This window comes from Microtus ochrogaster, linkage group LG3 (genome assembly GCF_000317375.1).
Source record: "Microtus ochrogaster isolate Prairie Vole_2 linkage group LG3, MicOch1.0, whole genome shotgun sequence".
Taxonomy (NCBI): Eukaryota; Metazoa; Chordata; class Mammalia; order Rodentia; family Cricetidae; genus Microtus; species Microtus ochrogaster.
In genome coordinates this window covers 28,346,250-28,362,703 of record NC_022029.1, presented here as the reverse complement: position 1 = coordinate 28,362,703, position 16,454 = coordinate 28,346,250, and the positions used below count along the sequence as shown (strand labels likewise).

At 47.3% G+C, this 16,454-nt stretch overlaps 1 protein-coding gene across 1 annotated transcript in view; it reads left to right on the top strand.

The window, feature by feature from the left end:
- Window positions 1-352: 352 nt before the first annotated feature.
- The window catches only part of LOC101984023 (cytochrome P450 4F22), a 23,515-nt gene continuing 7,413 nt past the window's right edge, over window positions 353-16,454 (top strand). Inside the window, exons 1-6 of the mRNA XM_026786017.1 lie at window positions 353-574; window positions 3,069-3,213; window positions 10,639-10,692; window positions 11,500-11,627; window positions 11,743-11,867; window positions 14,495-14,762. Coding sequence (XP_026641818.1) covers window positions 353-574; window positions 3,069-3,213; window positions 10,639-10,692; window positions 11,500-11,627; window positions 11,743-11,867; window positions 14,495-14,762 — 942 coding nt within the window. The remainder of the gene's footprint in view (window positions 575-3,068; window positions 3,214-10,638; window positions 10,693-11,499; window positions 11,628-11,742; window positions 11,868-14,494; window positions 14,763-16,454) is intronic.

Below are 16,454 nucleotides of genomic sequence, written 5' to 3'. Positions count from 1 at the left end.
TAAATAAATAGAAAAGAAAGAAAATAAGGGTCGTGGGGATTAGGGATGGAGAGATGGCTCAGCAGCTAAAAGCAACGACTTCTCTTCCAGAGGACTTCAGTTTGGGGCTTCCAGCACTCATAACTCTTTATAACTCGGAACTCTCTTCTAGTCTCCACAGGCACTGCACTCACAAGCACGATCCCTTCACCCGGATACACATAATTAAAAATAAGCCCCCTTTAAGATTTGTCTTTGTCTCCTAAAGAAAGGTGTGTGTGCTGCCAAAGTGAAGGTTGGGGGTGAGCCTCCTGTGTGCGGAACAGGCCCGCGGGAGCCTGGTCGTGTTGATTAGTCCCGCGTGTCTTCTAGGATGCTGCCCATCACCGACTACGTGTTGTACCTGCTGGGGCTGGAGAAGACAGCCTTTCGCGTGTATGCCGTATCCACGCTGCTGCTATTCCTCCTTTTCTTCCTCTTCCGCCTGCTCCTGCAGGTGTTCAAATTATGTTGGGACTTCCGCACCACTTGTCGCAGGCTGAGCTGCTTCCCGGAGCCTCCAGGCCGCCACTGGCTGCTGGGCCACGTGAGCATGGTGAGTGAACCGGGGTAGAGCTGGGCCGGCCGAGGTTAGAAGCAGATTCACTCTGTGTAGTAGGAGACCAATCCTTAGAGAAGGCAAGCGTTTGCCCAGGGTCACACGGTTGGGAGGAGGCAGAGCTGACGATAAAGTTGAGATGGTACCCCCTGCTGGCTAACTTTCCTAATACTGGAAGCTGCAATGTAGGCCACTGGATACTGGGCTGTGGACATCAGTGCTCTTACTCAGAGCTGAGTGTTACAATAAAGACCTGCCAGGTTGTATGTAGCCACTAGTACAATAGCGGCTCTACAGTTACCAGGGTAACCAACTGTCCTTTAAAGAAAATTATCCATGCTGCCTAGAACAAAATAGTAGTAGTAGTTAATGATGATGATGATGATGATGATGATGATTTCTTTCTGTAGTTCTATATATAGCAGCAATTCCAGTGTAGCTGGGAGATACTGATGCCCATAAAATTTGGGGTATGGGGCCTAGAGTGGGGACAAGTAGGGGGCTCCTGGAGATTTTGTTTCCCTACCCTTACCTGTTAGGGTGAGTCTTGCTCTTTTTGCTTGTTTGTTTCGAAACAAGCTCTCTTTATGTATCCCTAGCTTCCTAGAACTTGCTCTGTAGACCAGTCTGGTCTTGAACTCACAGAGATCTGCCTGCCTCTGCCTCTCAAACTGGGATTAAAGACGTGCGCCACCATACCTAGCTACTCTCACTATTGGAATACTATGATACTATACTGAGATTCTAACTCTTTCTTTGCATTTTTTTTTACAAAGTCTTGTCATTATAGGCCAGACTAGCCTCAAACTCAAGCCTTCTGCCTCAGCCTCTTGAGTGCTGGGATTACAGACATATGTAAGCACGCCTGACTCATCTAAATTTTTGTTTTTAATTTTATTTTGAGATGGTCTCACTCTGCAGCTCAGCTTGGCCTGGGGTTCGTACGTAGCTCAGGCTAGCCTCAAGCTTACAGCAAATCCTCTTGCCTCAGCCTTATGAGTGTTGAGGTTACTGTTGGGAACTCATGCCTGAGACAGAAAGAGTCTCTTTAAAAAGTGGGGAGCTAAACATAAATTGAGAGTCCCTGCTTAGGGACACACACACACACACACACACACACACACACACACACACACACCATTCAAGACATAAACATTGGTTCACATTGGTGACAAACCTTTGGACCCAGTTACTTAGGATGATCACAGAACACAGACATTCATCTTGGGCAACACAGGAAAATCTTGTCTTTTGTAGCTAGCCTGACTTTGAAGTTGCTGTCTTCTAGCCTTCCTGAGAAATTCTGGATTCCAATCATTCCAATCCTTTCCTGCTCACACACCACCATGGCTCCCCATTGCTACCCGGAGGAAGGCTAAGGTTCAAAGTCTTCTGGACTGGGAACCCCAACCTCTTGACTTGTCCTGCCCTCCTCCTGTGGTCTCCAGAACTGACTTCCCATTTCTTAAGCTGCCCCCTATGAAACTGTGTCCTTGGTCCAAATATCTTTTTCTTATAGGTGAATATTCATGCTGATCTCCAAGCACATACTGGCAGAAGGCCTTCTCTGCTTTCAGGCTTAGTTTGTTTTTCCTGAGAAAAGAGTCTTAGTGTGTAACCCAGGCTACTATAACTGTTATTATCTTCCTGAAAGCTGGGGCTGCAGAAGTTCACTGCTAGGCCCAGCTCCAGCTCCTCCCCCCCTCTCTCTCTGTATGTCTCTGTGTCTCTATCTCTCTGTCTTTCTCTCACTCACTCCACAGGGAACTCCTATAACACAGTCTAGTCTCAGACCTATTATGTAGCTAAAGATGATATTGAATTCCTGCCCTCCTGCCCTCTACCTGTCGAGTGCTAAGACAGCAGACATTTGCCACTACAAATGCTTTAATAGTATTTTTAAAACTAATATTGTATTATTGTTTTGTACTTTGCTTTTCTGTGGCTATGATAAAACACCCTGACCTAAAGCCACTTAGGGAAGGAAAGGGTTTGTTTGGCTATGCTTCCAGGTCACCTTCCATCACTGGGGGAATTCAGGGGAGAAGCAGAAACCATGGCGGTGCACTGCTTACTAGCTTGTTCCCCTTGGCTTGGGGAGCTTTCTTATACAGCTAGGATCACCCGCCCATGGGTGGTAATGACTACAGTGGGTTGGACCCTCTTACATCAATTACCAATAAAGGTAATTCCTCACACACATAGCTACAGGTCAGTCAGATTTGCACAGTCTCTCTATTCTCAGCCATCCAGGTGACAAAACTAAAGAGGACATACATCAAATATTTGATAAATCCAATTCTTATTGCTGTATTTACTATTTTCTCCCTCTTTTCCTCTTTCGCTCCCTCTCCCTGTGATGCTATCTTTGAAATCCACGCTCTCACAAATACTGGGCAAGAGTTCTACCCCTGAGCCACACCCCTGCCCCTCACTAAGGGATTCTAAGCTGAGTTGTTGTGTCTTTGTTGCCTGCTTCTGTCTGCCGCAGTATCTTCCCAACGAGAAGGGCCTTCAGAATGAGAAGAAAGTCCTGGATACCATGCACCACATCGTCCTGGCATGGGTTGGACCTTTCCTGCCTCTCTTGGTGCTTGTACATCCCGATTACATCAAGCCTGTGCTGGGTGCTTCAGGTAGGCTGGTTGGGCCTCAAAGGCATGAGTGAACTTCCAACTCCCAGAACCTTCCTGGGCTTGTAGACATGAGGGTACTATAGAGGAAGGGTTACTTGAGTAGGGATTTGAGGAATGAACAGAAGTTCACCAAAGAGGGCCAGGCACTAAAGGCTGGGAGAACAACATGGGAAACAGGGTGACTATGTGAGAGCCTCAGGAACTGTGCAAGGCTGTGCACCTACTGGAAGTCACATCTAAGTAATTTGTTCATCCAAATTGTTCCTCCAGATTTGGGTAAGTGTTGCTCAATTCTAGGCCATGGTACTTTCTTCATTAAGATTGTGATCTGCTCACCATGACCAAGCATTTCAGTGATCCCATGGTTAGCTGGCAGGCAGGGAGGCAGATATGGATACTTCTGTCTGCTGTCCTTACTTATCTCCCAAGTGTGCTTGATGACATCTCAGTCATTCTGAGCACTCAGCTCCAAGGGCCTTGTCTTCCAGGAAGTCCTTCCCGAATCCTCCAGGGGTCTCTGTCTTTTAGACCTGCCATTCTTAGTCCTAATCCTTTGGGATGAGTGAGTCTCTATTCCTCTTGAATTGGATCTTCAAGAATGACCTTGCCTGGAGCTGATTGTCTTCATAGCCCCAAAGGGACTGGCTTGGTATTTGGAGAAAAGAGTCTCTATTTTTCTAATTTATTTCTATTTTATGTAAATTGGTGTAGGTCTACGTGAGTGTGTTAGATCTTGGAGTTACAGACCGTTGTAAGCTGTCATGTGGGTGCTGGGAATTGAACCCATGTCCACTGGGAGAACAGTCAGTGTTGCTAACAACTGAGCCATCTCTCCAGCCCCGAAAAGGGTCTCTTTATTTAGCTCAGGCTGGCTCACACCAAAGATCCCCTCAAATGTGTGCCACCATTCTGGTAGTGTGGGGCCCCGGGAGCTTCCAGCCCTCCTGCCCCTCCTTGTGAGTCTGTCCACCTCCACTGTCACTGTTGCCCAGGCTGGACCCTGTTCCCCTTCACTGTGTTCTCTCCTTATGGAGGCAGAACCAGCCCAGGGTACAGTGCATTGGTGTGACTCGGTGTGTTCACAAGGTTGTGCAACAGCTCACTCTTTCTAGTTTCAAAGGTTTTCATCATTCCCACAAGTAGCTTGCGCCTGAGGCAGTCTTGCCTCTGGTTCCTCCCTGCTGAACTTCCCTGCTCCCAGAACCTGCTTTCCATCTAGATGGACTTGCTGCTTCCAGAATTTTTTTTTTGGTCTGGTTTCTCCCAGTCAGCATTTTGTCTTCCTGGTCCCTCCATAGCACTGTGCTGTTTTTATGATCCATTGTAGAGATGGATCGAACTTCACTTGTTCAGCTACCCGATGGCTGTTTAGAACAAACCTGCGGGAAGCGTTCGCTCTCGCAGGCCTTTTTTTTAAAATTTGTGTGTGTGTGTGTGTGTGTGTGTGTGTGTGCGTGTAGGTCAGGGACAATTTGTGGGAATCAATTGTCCTTCAACAATGCAGGTCCCAGGGATCAAACTCAGGCTGTTTGGCCAGTGCGGCAGGTGCCATCTTACGGGCCCTCCTCTGCCTTTCTCCCTGATACCAGGCATGGAACTCAGGGCCTTGAGGACCATTGGCAAACGCTTTGCCACTGAATCCTGTCTCCTGAGTGCTTTCTAAGAAAGGCTTTATATATTTTATTTGTGTACGCATGTTGATGTGCGTGTGCATGGAGCTTGGAAGCACGTACCCTTACCTGCTGAGTCAGCTGTGGAGTCCAGGGTCTCTTGTTCACTGCTGTTGGCCAGAGACCTTCACCTGTCCCCACCTCCCGCCTCACTGCAGAGGTACTACCCTGTCTGGTCTTAAATGGCTCCAGGAGATCCAAACCCAAGTCCTCACCGTTGGGAGGCAAGCGTCTTACCTCCTGAATCATACTCCCCAGCCCTGTATTTTACTTTCTAAGGAATTCCCATGCCATTTTCCACAGAGACTGTGCATTAATTGTTCGGTACTCAATCCGCAAGTGCTTGCTGCCAATAAGTGATAACTGTAATTAGAGCAACGAACCAACCAACAGTTGGTTCATCTGTCAATGACACATGTGCAGATTTATGGAGTATCTGTCGGGATAAGGGGCAGGATGGCTCAGCAGGCAAAGGTGAGCTTGGTTCCCAGAACCCCATGGTGAAAGGAGAGAACCTCCTCCTGCAGGGTGTCCTCTGACCTTCGCCTGCATACCTTGCATGGCACTCATACCCATACATGTGCCCACTCATACACGGAAATATTATTAAAAATAATAAAGAAAATGAGATGGAGGGTCAGAGCGGTGACCCGTGTAGGTTTTTCATAACAAATATCAGCAGGGCTGAAGTCTGACCCCAGGCCTGGCTGTCAAGCACAGTTTTGTGTGTATGAGCATCTCTGAGCTGGGCACCGTGTAGTAGGAGCCTTTCCCAAGCACTTTCCCTTGAAGTGGACTGCTGGTCTGGTAGAGATAGTTTTCTTTCTAGCATGACTGTCGTGTAAGAACAGGGAGAGAGTTGAGGAGGAGCTAGAGGATGGGACAGTAAGAGATCCCCTTGCGAGAGAGCTTCCTGGAAAAGGGATCAGTAAAGCCAGGCTTTGAGGGATGTGTAGGCGTTAACCAGGTGTAGAGTTCAAGGCAGAGAAGCTTGCCAGTCCAGAGGTACAGAAGTGGGAAGGTTTAAGGGAACTCAGGTGCTCTGAGTGCGTAGAGTGCAGGGTGTGCGCCTGGGGAGTGGGAAATGAGACTGAGAGTTCAGAGGAAGCTGGACCAAGAAGCAGATGGGTCTCCACTTTATCCTGGGGTGCTAGGGCCAATGGCAGGTATATGAGCCAGGCAGCAGTTGACCAGATCTGGGTGTCAGTCAGACTCCTGACTAGTTTAGCCTGGATTCCAAAGTCAAGACGAGAGAGGTTGACTGTCCTGCTACCTTGCTTTCAGTGCTTTCTTCCTCTTCGAAGCCTTTTGGGCCTTTCCAGGAGCCCTACCTCTGTGGCTCTCTTAGCACCTGGCACGCCCTCTGCGGGTAATTGATAATGGACTGGTGTGGGCCTCTCCTTCCCTTTCCCACCCCACCCAGGAGCTCCCGCAGGCAGGGAGTGGAGCAGAGCCATCCTTGGATCACTGGCTTCACCTTGCATGGGCTGGGCACAGAAAGGCAGCACAAGGGGCGTGCCTGTGTGCCCATGAGGGATGACTGTGCACGCGTTTGCCAGTGCAGGGAAGGGTGCGAGGGTGGCTGAGTCACACTGGGTGCACGTATCTCTTTCTTGGGTGCCTCTCCACTCAAACTTTTCTAGGGTGTGTAGTTTTCTTTTACTCTTTGGGGGCCCACCACCCAGCTCCCACATAAATACATGGAGACATATTCTTACTTATGAGTGGCCAGCCTTAGTTGGGCCAGCTTTTCTAACTTAAATTATCCCATTTCTCTTTAACTACGTTTGCCCCTGGGATTTTTGCCTTCCTTTATTTTATATATCTTTCTTTCCTTCTTACTCCGTGGCTGGATGTATAACTGGGTGGCTGTACCCTAGCGTCCTCCTCTCCTCCTTTTCTAGCTTCTCCTCTTCCTCTTCTCTCTTTTAGATTTCTCCTCCTATTTATTCTCTCTGCCTGGTAGCCCCATCTATTCCTCTTCTGCCTAGCTACTGGCTGGTCAGCTCTTCATTAGACCAATCAGGTGTTTTAGACAGGCAAAGTGAAACAATTGCAACATAAAAGAATTCAATACATCTTTTCATTGTTAAACAGATATTCCACAGCATAAACAAATGTAACACATCTTAAATCAAACATTTGTGTACAAGAAGGACATATCCATTAATCCAGCCAGCCAGCCACACATATTCCTATATATTCATCTACTCGTCTGTCATTCCACTCACCCAATCACTCAGTTATACATCCATGCGTGCATACATGCAATTTTCCATGTATTCATCTGCTCACCCATCCAATCATCTGTTCACCTGCTCAACCACACATATGCCCATCCATCCATTCATCCATCCATCCATCCATCCATCCATCCATCCATCCATTTATCCATCCATCCATCCATCCATTTATCCATCCATCCATCCATCCATCCATCCACCCACCCACCCATCCATCCATCCATCCATCCATCCATCCATCCATCCATCCACCCACCCATCCATCCATCCATCCATCCATCCATCCATCCATCCATCCACCCACCCCTCCATCCTTCCACTCACTTACTTACTAACCCATTTTTGCCTACCCATCTTACCATTCATCCACCAGTCTGTCTGTTCACACATCCTCTTACCCTCCCACCTAGTCACCCATTTGTCCACTTACTCACCTACCTACCACCCCATTCATCTGCCTACCATCCATCCATCCATCCATCCATCCATCCATCCACCCACTCAATCGTTCAATCATTCATGTACATATCAACCATTAACCTACCACCTACCCATCTACTTATCCCTCTTTTCATCCATCCACCAATCCCACCCACCGATTCATCCACCCATCCATCCACTCATCCATCCATCCATCCATCAATCCAACTATCTATTTCTCCTTTCCTTCCCTCCTTTGCTTTATTCTTTTAAAATAAAAAACAAGTGTGCATGTGTGTCTCTGTGTGTGTGCATGCATGTGTGCACACACATGTATGTGTTTATGTACACACTTGTAGTTCAAGGCTCGACATTTTCCAGCTAAACTTGTGAGCCTCAGAGACTCTGTTTTCACTCCCCAGCTCTGGGATCACAGGTGCTTGCAGCCAAGCCTGACTTAATTTAATTGGTTTTTATTTTCTTATTTTGTATGTGTGTTAGGGCAGGTGTGAACCACAGCACACAAGCAGAGATGAGAGAACAACTTGCAAGAGTCTGTTGTCTCCTTCAACCATGGGGATTCGTGGGATCTAACTTGGGTCTTTGGGCTTGGTGACAAGCACCTTTACCCACTGAAGCTTCTCACTGGGCTGTAACTTTTTTTTTCCCGGGTTCTGGGGATCCACAGTCAGTCCTCCTGCTTGGTCAACAAGTACACTTACTCTCAGAGCCCCTTTTCCAGCTCCTGTTTTTTCTCTCATCTGTCTACCATTTGATCCATTCATTCACTGAATGATAAAGGTTTTTGGTATTTTTTTTTTTTGAGGCAATGTCCCAGGCTGGCTTTGAACTCACTACATAGCCCAAGGTGTTTCTGAACTTCTGAACTTCCTACCTCCTCCTGGGATTGCAGGTGTGTGCCACAAGTCCAGCTCATTACATCAGCTTTGATTTCTCTGGGTTTCCTCTCTTAGCAATCTTTGTAACATCATCTACGAAGATCTGCGATTCACATTTGATGTTCTGAAACTCATAGTGCCAAGTAGCACCCCCATCTTTGAAGGTCTTGGGGACATGATGTCCCACGGTGACATGGGATTCCTTCCTAGATCTCATTGCAAAGCTTATGATTTGCTACTTCACAGATTAACTGTAGTATTATACCAGGCTTCTGTATGAAGCCATCAGTAGCAGGACATTCACCCTGGCATCCAGATGCTGCAGGCCACTCTGGAGTCTCTCCCCTTGAAGAACTGCTGGGGGTTCAGCCCTGGCCCATGACCTGCCTCGTTAGTTCAGGCTCTGCCAAACCTGCCATGTCTGCTTTTCTGGAGCTTCTTGGTCGTCATGGCAGCCAGATCCTGATGTGGGAGTGATTTCTTATTAATAAAGAAACTGCCTAGGCCCATTTCATAGGCCAACCCTTAGGTAGGCTAAGAAAACAGAACAGGATGCTGAGAGAAAGAAGTTGAGTCAGGGAGTCGCCATGATTGTCCCACTCCAGACAGACGCAGGTTAAGATCTTTCCTGGTAAGCCAGCTCGTGGGCTACAAAGATTAATAGAAATGGGTTAGATTAATATGTAAGAGCTAGCCAATAAGAGGCTGGAACTAATGGGGCCAGGCAGTGTTTAAAAGAATACCGTTTCCGTGTAATTATTTCGGGTATAAAGCTAGCCGTGCAGGTGGCCGGGTGCTGGGGACGCAGCCAAGCCGCTCCTAATTCAACAGATCCAGTCAGAAAACTTGGTGGATGTGGGTAAAAAAGCTTCACGATTCCCTAATCTGTGACTCGGACAATATCTAGCTTTTGGTGTGTGTGTTGGCTTGTGGGTGTGTGTATATGCATGCGTGCATGTGAAGTCCTGAGGGTATCCCAGCTGTCACTCCTCATGTGGCTTCCATCTTGTGTTTTGAGACAGGATCTCCCACTGGCTTGTAGCTTGTGAAGACTGGTTGGCCAGTGAGCCCCAGATACTTCTTTTTACCTTCACATGGCTGGGATTATAGGTGCATCTTAAAAAATAAATTAACTTTTATTTGGTATGTCCGGAAGGGAGAGGAGGCACTAAAGTGCCGTAGTACATATGAAGAGGGCAGAGAACAACACTTGATTCTCTCCACCTTGTACACACCAGAAGAGGGAACGAGAACTCATTATAGATGACTGTGAGCCACAATGTGGTTGCTGGGAGTTGAACTCAGGACCTCTGGTAGAACAGCCAGTGCTCTGAGCCATCTCTCCAGCCCATTTTTTTTTTTAATATAAGGAAGTCCAGCATTCAGGACCAATGAGGTGGCTCCGTGGGTAAAGTCAATTGTTGGCAAGCCTGATGAACTGAATTTACTCTCTGAGACCCACACGGAAGAGGAGTACTGACTCCTACAAGTTGTCCTTTGACCTCCATGTAAGTGCCAGGCACGTGTGTGCTTACACACACACACACACACACACACACACACACACACACACACACACACACACACACAGATAGATAAATACATACATATATACATGCAGATTTCCTAAAACTTGGGTTTCTTTTGTATTTATTTTTAGTGTGTGCATTTGTGCACGTATGTATAAGTATGCACTATATCATGTATGTGGATGTCTGAGCCCAGGTTGTGGGAGTCAGTTCTCCCCTTTTTCCTTCTGAGTCCCAGGAATTAAACTCAGGTCATCAGACTAGCAGGAAGCATCCTTACACACAGAGATATCTAGCAGGCCCTTTCCTTTTAGTAAAACTATTAACACAGCAGCCCAGGTTGGCCTGGAACATATTATGCACATAACTGAAGCTGCCCTGAAATGTACAGTGATTTCTGACTTAGTGTATCAACTGCTCGTATTACAGGCATGCAACACCACGCCCAACTCAAGGCTCTCCCGGGAGAGCAATGGGGAGCCATGGGAGGTGTTTGAACAGGAGAGCCTTAGGTTCAGATCAGCATGTTATAAGATTTATCAAGGGATGGATGTGAAGGTGGGGAGAGATGGGAGGGCAGGAACCCAGAGAAGAGGCCCAAGGAAGTCATAAGCAGAGGTCGGAACTCGGTCTGGGATCACCGCTGCCTCTTCTCTCTTCACAGCTGCCATTGCGCCCAAGGATGAGTTTTTCTACAGCTTCCTGAAGCCTTGGTTAGGTGAGTGCCACAGGGAGGAGGGTGATCCTCACTCAGAGCAGTGGAAGGAAACCAGTTTACTTTGCAACTTTGCAAAGTTGGGTGCTAGCATGGAGAACAGGCAAAATGGCTGCCTTCCCCCTCCATTCAACCCCAACTAGTTTTTATATTTCTTTTTTATTTATTTATGTTTGTTGATTTATTTTAGTATATTGGTGGTTTTTCCTGCATGCAGGTCTGTATGAGGGTATCAGATTCCCTGGAATTGGAGTTACAGACAGTTGTGAGCTGCCATGTGGGTGCTGGGAATTGAACCTGGGTCCTCTGGAAGAGCAGCCAGTGCTCTTAACTGCTGAACCATCTCTCCAGCCCCAGGTTTTTATATTTCTAATGTTTCTCTGCCCTTTGGATTTCTCATTGGCTAAGTTGTTCAGGGAGGTACTGTCATTCTGGTGTCTAGCATTGTCCCTTCCTCAGATTCCTGTCCGATTAGTTGAGGACAAAAAGGCTCACCTGTTGTGTATCTTGGGACTGGAGACTCCCTCTGCTTCTGACACAGGTATAGACTTCCTATACCTTTCAGTTTTAGGATAAATTGAGGTCACATACAGCAGGCACTGGCAGGCAGCTGGGGAAGATGTGGCAGGAGGTGGGGTTGCCCCCTGACTTTCTGTCATTTTCCAATGGTCTCTAAACACACTTCGTATTGAAAAGGGAGCCAAAATGGTTGTCTTTGAGACAAGAAAATCATGGGGAGTGTATGGGGTTTCTTGGAGGGCTTCGGTCAGGGAGAGGAGCGGTCTCTAGCCTTTGGTTTTCTGGGTTCAGGGGATGGACTTTTGCTCAGCAAAGGGAACAAGTGGAGCCGACACCGCCGCCTGCTCACGCCTGCTTTCCACTTTGACATCCTGAAGCCCTACATGAAGATCTTCAACCAGAGCACAGACATCATGCATGTGAGTCCCGAGACTCATCTGGGTTGGCAGTGGGTCCCCCTTGCTCCTGTCTGAGCAGCTGTGGTCTGCGGTCTTCACGGTCTTCACGCCTGGTGGCCTCGTGTTTCCCTTCCAGGCTAAGTGGCGGCGGCGGCTGGCAGAGGGCTCGGTGACCTCCTTCGATATGTTCGAGCATGTCAGTCTTCTGACCCTGGACAGCCTTCAGAAATGTGTGTTCAGTTACAACAGTGACTGCCAGGAGTGAGTGTGACCCCCCCCCAGGGTAGGTGGGGGTGGAAGGAGAGCGGGACCCTCCCTGCTGTGAAGCAAGCTTGGCTGTGCACCCTGAACCTTGTTCTCTTTCTTTTTCTTCCTGGTGGCCCCCAAGGTGACATCACCTCTCTAAGCCTCCGTTCTCCTATAAAAAATGATCATAAAAAAGGATCAAGTGAGATTTTGGTTGGGTGTGGTAGTCCACACCCGTGATCCATAATTGCAGCATTTGAGAGGTTGAGGCAAAAGGATCTTGAGTGTGAGTTTAACCTGGACAGCTTAGTGAAGCCTCATCTCACAAACCCCACAGAGCTAGATGGCACACACCTTTAAACTGAGCACTCAGGACACAGAGGCAGGAAGATTGCTCTGAGGTAAGGCCAGCTTGCACGGTGACCTTTAGGATAACCTAGGCTGCATCTTGAGAACCTGTCTCAAAAGCAAGCAAGCAAGCAAAAACCCCATATAAATACATAATTAATAAATACATAATTAAGGAGGTAAAATGGTGTCAGCCAGTGTCCTCACAGTTAGTGGATGCTCAGGAAATGCTGCTCTCCCTTGTTCCTCCACAGAGAGGGCACAGCACAGAAATGTCCACCCCATTCTTTCTCTGATTCCTCCCTCTCCTTCCTCTTTTCTCTCCTTCATTTCCTCTTGTCCTTTCTATCCTTTTTCTTCTCTCTTATTTGGTCTTATCCCCTCTCCTTCCTCATCTTCTTTTTCTTCATCTCTTTTCTGTATTGCTATTTTTCTTCATCCCTATCTCCCTCCTTCTCCTTCCTTATGCCCACGTTCTTTTCCTCCTTTAAAATATATACGAAAAACTTTGTTTATCTTTGCATACTATGCCTTTGTGTCCATGCATGGGCAGGCATGTGCACATGAGTACAGGGGGCCATCGAGCCTAGAGGTGTCAGAGGCCCCGGAGCTGGAGTTACAGGCAAGCTGTGAACTGTCCAGCATGGGTGCTGGGAACTAAACTTTATTCCTCTGGGAGACTAGCATGTGCTCTTAACTATTGGGTCATACTTCCATCCCATCCTACAGGCTTTCACACAGTACCCAGGATGGCCTCTTGATCATCCCTGATTCCCCCTCTTTAGTATTGGGATTACAGGAGGGAGCCACCACCCCTAATCCTTTGCTGAACAAAGATGAAAATATCTGATTTTGAGAGATGCTCTCAGGATGAAACAATGTGGGATCTTTCCTGGCTTGTAAAAAGCATTCAGTGAATAGTTGTTGACTGAACTAATAAAATAATAATCACATAGGTTTGTTCATTTCCCAAATATTCCCTATGGGGCTGATGGTGCAACTCTGAAGTAGGAGGCCTTCGGTTCCATCTTTACTCTTGTGCAATGAAATATAATAATCCAGGAACAGGGCTTAAGAGATGAACCAGTGGTTACAAGCACATGATGCCCTTGCACAGGATGGGAAATTTGGTTCTAAGCACAAATGATGGGCAAGCAGTTAACAAACCACCTATAGCTCCACTTCCAGGGGTATCTGGTGCCCTCTTCTGGCCTCCTAGGGCACCTGCATGCATGTGGTGAACACACACTCAGATCCCCACACGAGCTGGCTGTGGTGGCAGAAGTCTGTAATCCCAAACCTTGGGAGGCAGGTGCAGGAGGATTTCTGAATTCAAGGCCAGCCTGGTTTACAGAGCAAGTTCCAGGACAGCCAGGGCTACACAGAGAAACTCTGTCTCAAAAAACCAAAAAAGCATAACCAAAACCAAAACCAAACCAAACAAAAAAACCCTCACGGGTTGGAGACATAATTTAGTGATTAAGAGCACTTGATACTGCTGTGTAGGACCCGGTTTGATCCCTAGCACCTCCCTGGCAGTTCAGCACCATCTGTAATTCTAGTTTCGTGGGATCCAGCTCCTGTTTCTGATTTCTGAGCACACCAGGGACACATATAGTGCACAGATGTGCAAGCAAAGCACTCGTACATGTAAAATAAAAATAAAAGAATAATAAGACAAAACCCTTTAAATAGAATAAGTCATGTGGTGGTGGTGCAAGCCTGCAATCCAAGTACTTGATGGGTAAAGACAGGGCAACAAGAGACTGTGTCTCAAAAAAAACACAAAAAGACTGGCGATATAGCTCAGTTGGTAGAGTGCTTGCCCAGTACACGCAAAACCTTGGAGTCCATCTCCAGCCACACACACACACACACACACACACACACACACACACACACACACACACACGTACACACACACACACACAGATAGAGACAGAGACAGAGAGAGACAGAGACAGACACACAGAGTACAGGGCCTGGAGAGGTGGCCAAGCTATAAGAGCACTTGCTGCTTTGGAGAACTTGGCATTCAGTTCCAAATACCCAAGTGGCAGCTATCAATCAACTGTAACTCCAGCCCCAGTGGATCAGACTCCTTTTGGTCCCTTCACGCACTACACACAGCTGGTGCACAGACATAGATGCTGCAAACACTCATACACATAAAATAAAAACAATTTAAAAAATAACAAAATAATACAGAAGTTCTGTCTGTCATTATGCAATGGAGACGGGGCTCATGCATGTCTCTGGGCCGCGCGGGTGGCTCACTGCCCTTCTCTCTGCAGGAGAATGAGTGATTACATCTCTTCCATCATCGAACTGAGCGCTCTGGTGGTGAAACGCCAATACCGCCTGCATCACTACCTGGATTTCATCTACTATTTCACGGCCGACGGGCGGCGCTTCCGCCGGGCCTGCGACACCGTGCACAAGTTCACCACCGAAGTCATCCAGGAGCGGCGGCGGGCACTGCACCAGCAGGGCGCAGAGGCATGGCTGAAGGCCAAGCAAGGCAAAACCTTGGACTTCATAGACGTGCTGCTGCTGGCCAAGGTGAGGCTGAGTGGAAGTAGGCTCCTGGCTCCAAAATTACACCCAGTGCTGAAAAAAAGAGTCTCAGACTCGTGGGGATTACAGTTATGAGCTGCAGTTCTTCTACAAGAGCAGCAAGTGCTCTTAACTACTGAACTATCTTTCCAGTCTTTTTGTTTTCGTTTTTCGAGACAAGGTTTCTCAGTAGCTTTGAAACCTGTCCTAGAACTTAGCTCTTGTAGACCAGGCTAGGCTCGAACTCACAGGGATCCGTCTGCCTTTGCCTCCCGATGCTGGGATTAAAGGCATGCGCCACCACCAACCGACACATTCCAATCTTTCTTGTTTGTTGCCTCTTCTTTACTTTTGAGGCAGTATCTTATTTAGCCAATACTAACCTCAAGCTCTTTGTGTAGCTGAGGATGACTTTGAATTTCGGATACTCCTGCCTCCATCTCCCTAGTGCTGGCATCACAGGGATGTGTCACTTAGCTTCTTGTGTGGAATTTTTTGATACAGTTCTGGATTCCAGCCCTGACTCAGAGGGTATCTGATTGATATCATCATACCCTGGTGCTCATAAGACCTGATGACAAAGTTGCTGGGTATCCAGCAGGATAAATGGCTGTCAGGAGTGGCTCAGTAAATGCAGGTGTGCAGCATGTAAGAGTAAACGGTGGTGTGCAAATATGACGGTAGACCTTGCGGAGATTTAAGTCAGCTCTAGGTAACTTAGAAAAGCTGGGTATGGCGACACAAAACCCCAGAACTTGGAAGGTTGAAACAGGAGGATTGAGAGTTTGAGACTACTCTAGGCTATGTGACCTGTGAAGAAATGAAGAGGAGAAGAGGGAAGAGGAGGATAGGGAAGAGGAGGAGGGCTGGCAAGATGGCTAGGGGCTAAAGAGGCTTGTCAGCAAGTCTGATGGCTGGAGTTCTAGCCATAGAACTCACGTGATGGAAAGAGAGAACTGAAAATTGTTCTGACCCCATAGGCGGTATCTCCCAGGAGAGGCTTGAGAGGCAGGTGTGTCTAGGAAATACACAGTCCTGACTCCATCTGCAGCAGCAGCAGCAGCAGCAACAGCAGCAGCAGCAGCAGCAGCAACAACAACAACACACATATGCCCACACTTCTAATCACTTAGTGAAACTGTATCTGGTAGTTTATGTAAATGGTGAAATTACCTAATGCATTTTCTCCTCTTCTTATTACATTTATTTATTTAGTGAGTAAGTACATGAAGGTGTGTGATCATGCTGTCATAGTGAAATTACCTAATGCATTTCCTCTTCTTCTTTTTACATATGTTTATCGAATCTATGAAGGTGTGTGAGCATGCATGTGTCACAACATGAATGTGGAGGTCAGAGGGCAAACTGTGGGAGTTGCTTCTCTCCTACCACGTGGGTTCTGGGGATCGAACTCAGGCTGTCGGGATGAGTAGGAGACGCCTTTATGTACTGACCCATCTTTCTGTCCCCCTCACTCATTTTTTGAACTGGCACATAATTGTCACGTGATGCCTGCATGAACTCCCTTTGACATTCCTTCCCCTTTCTAACCTTTCATCTTTTATAGTACGTTGCATCCTTCACTCTACTTGGAGTATGTATGTATTTATTTATTTATTTATTTATTTATTATGTATATAATATTCTGTCTGTGTGTATGCCTGAAGGCCAGAAGAGGGCGCCAGACCTCTTTACAGA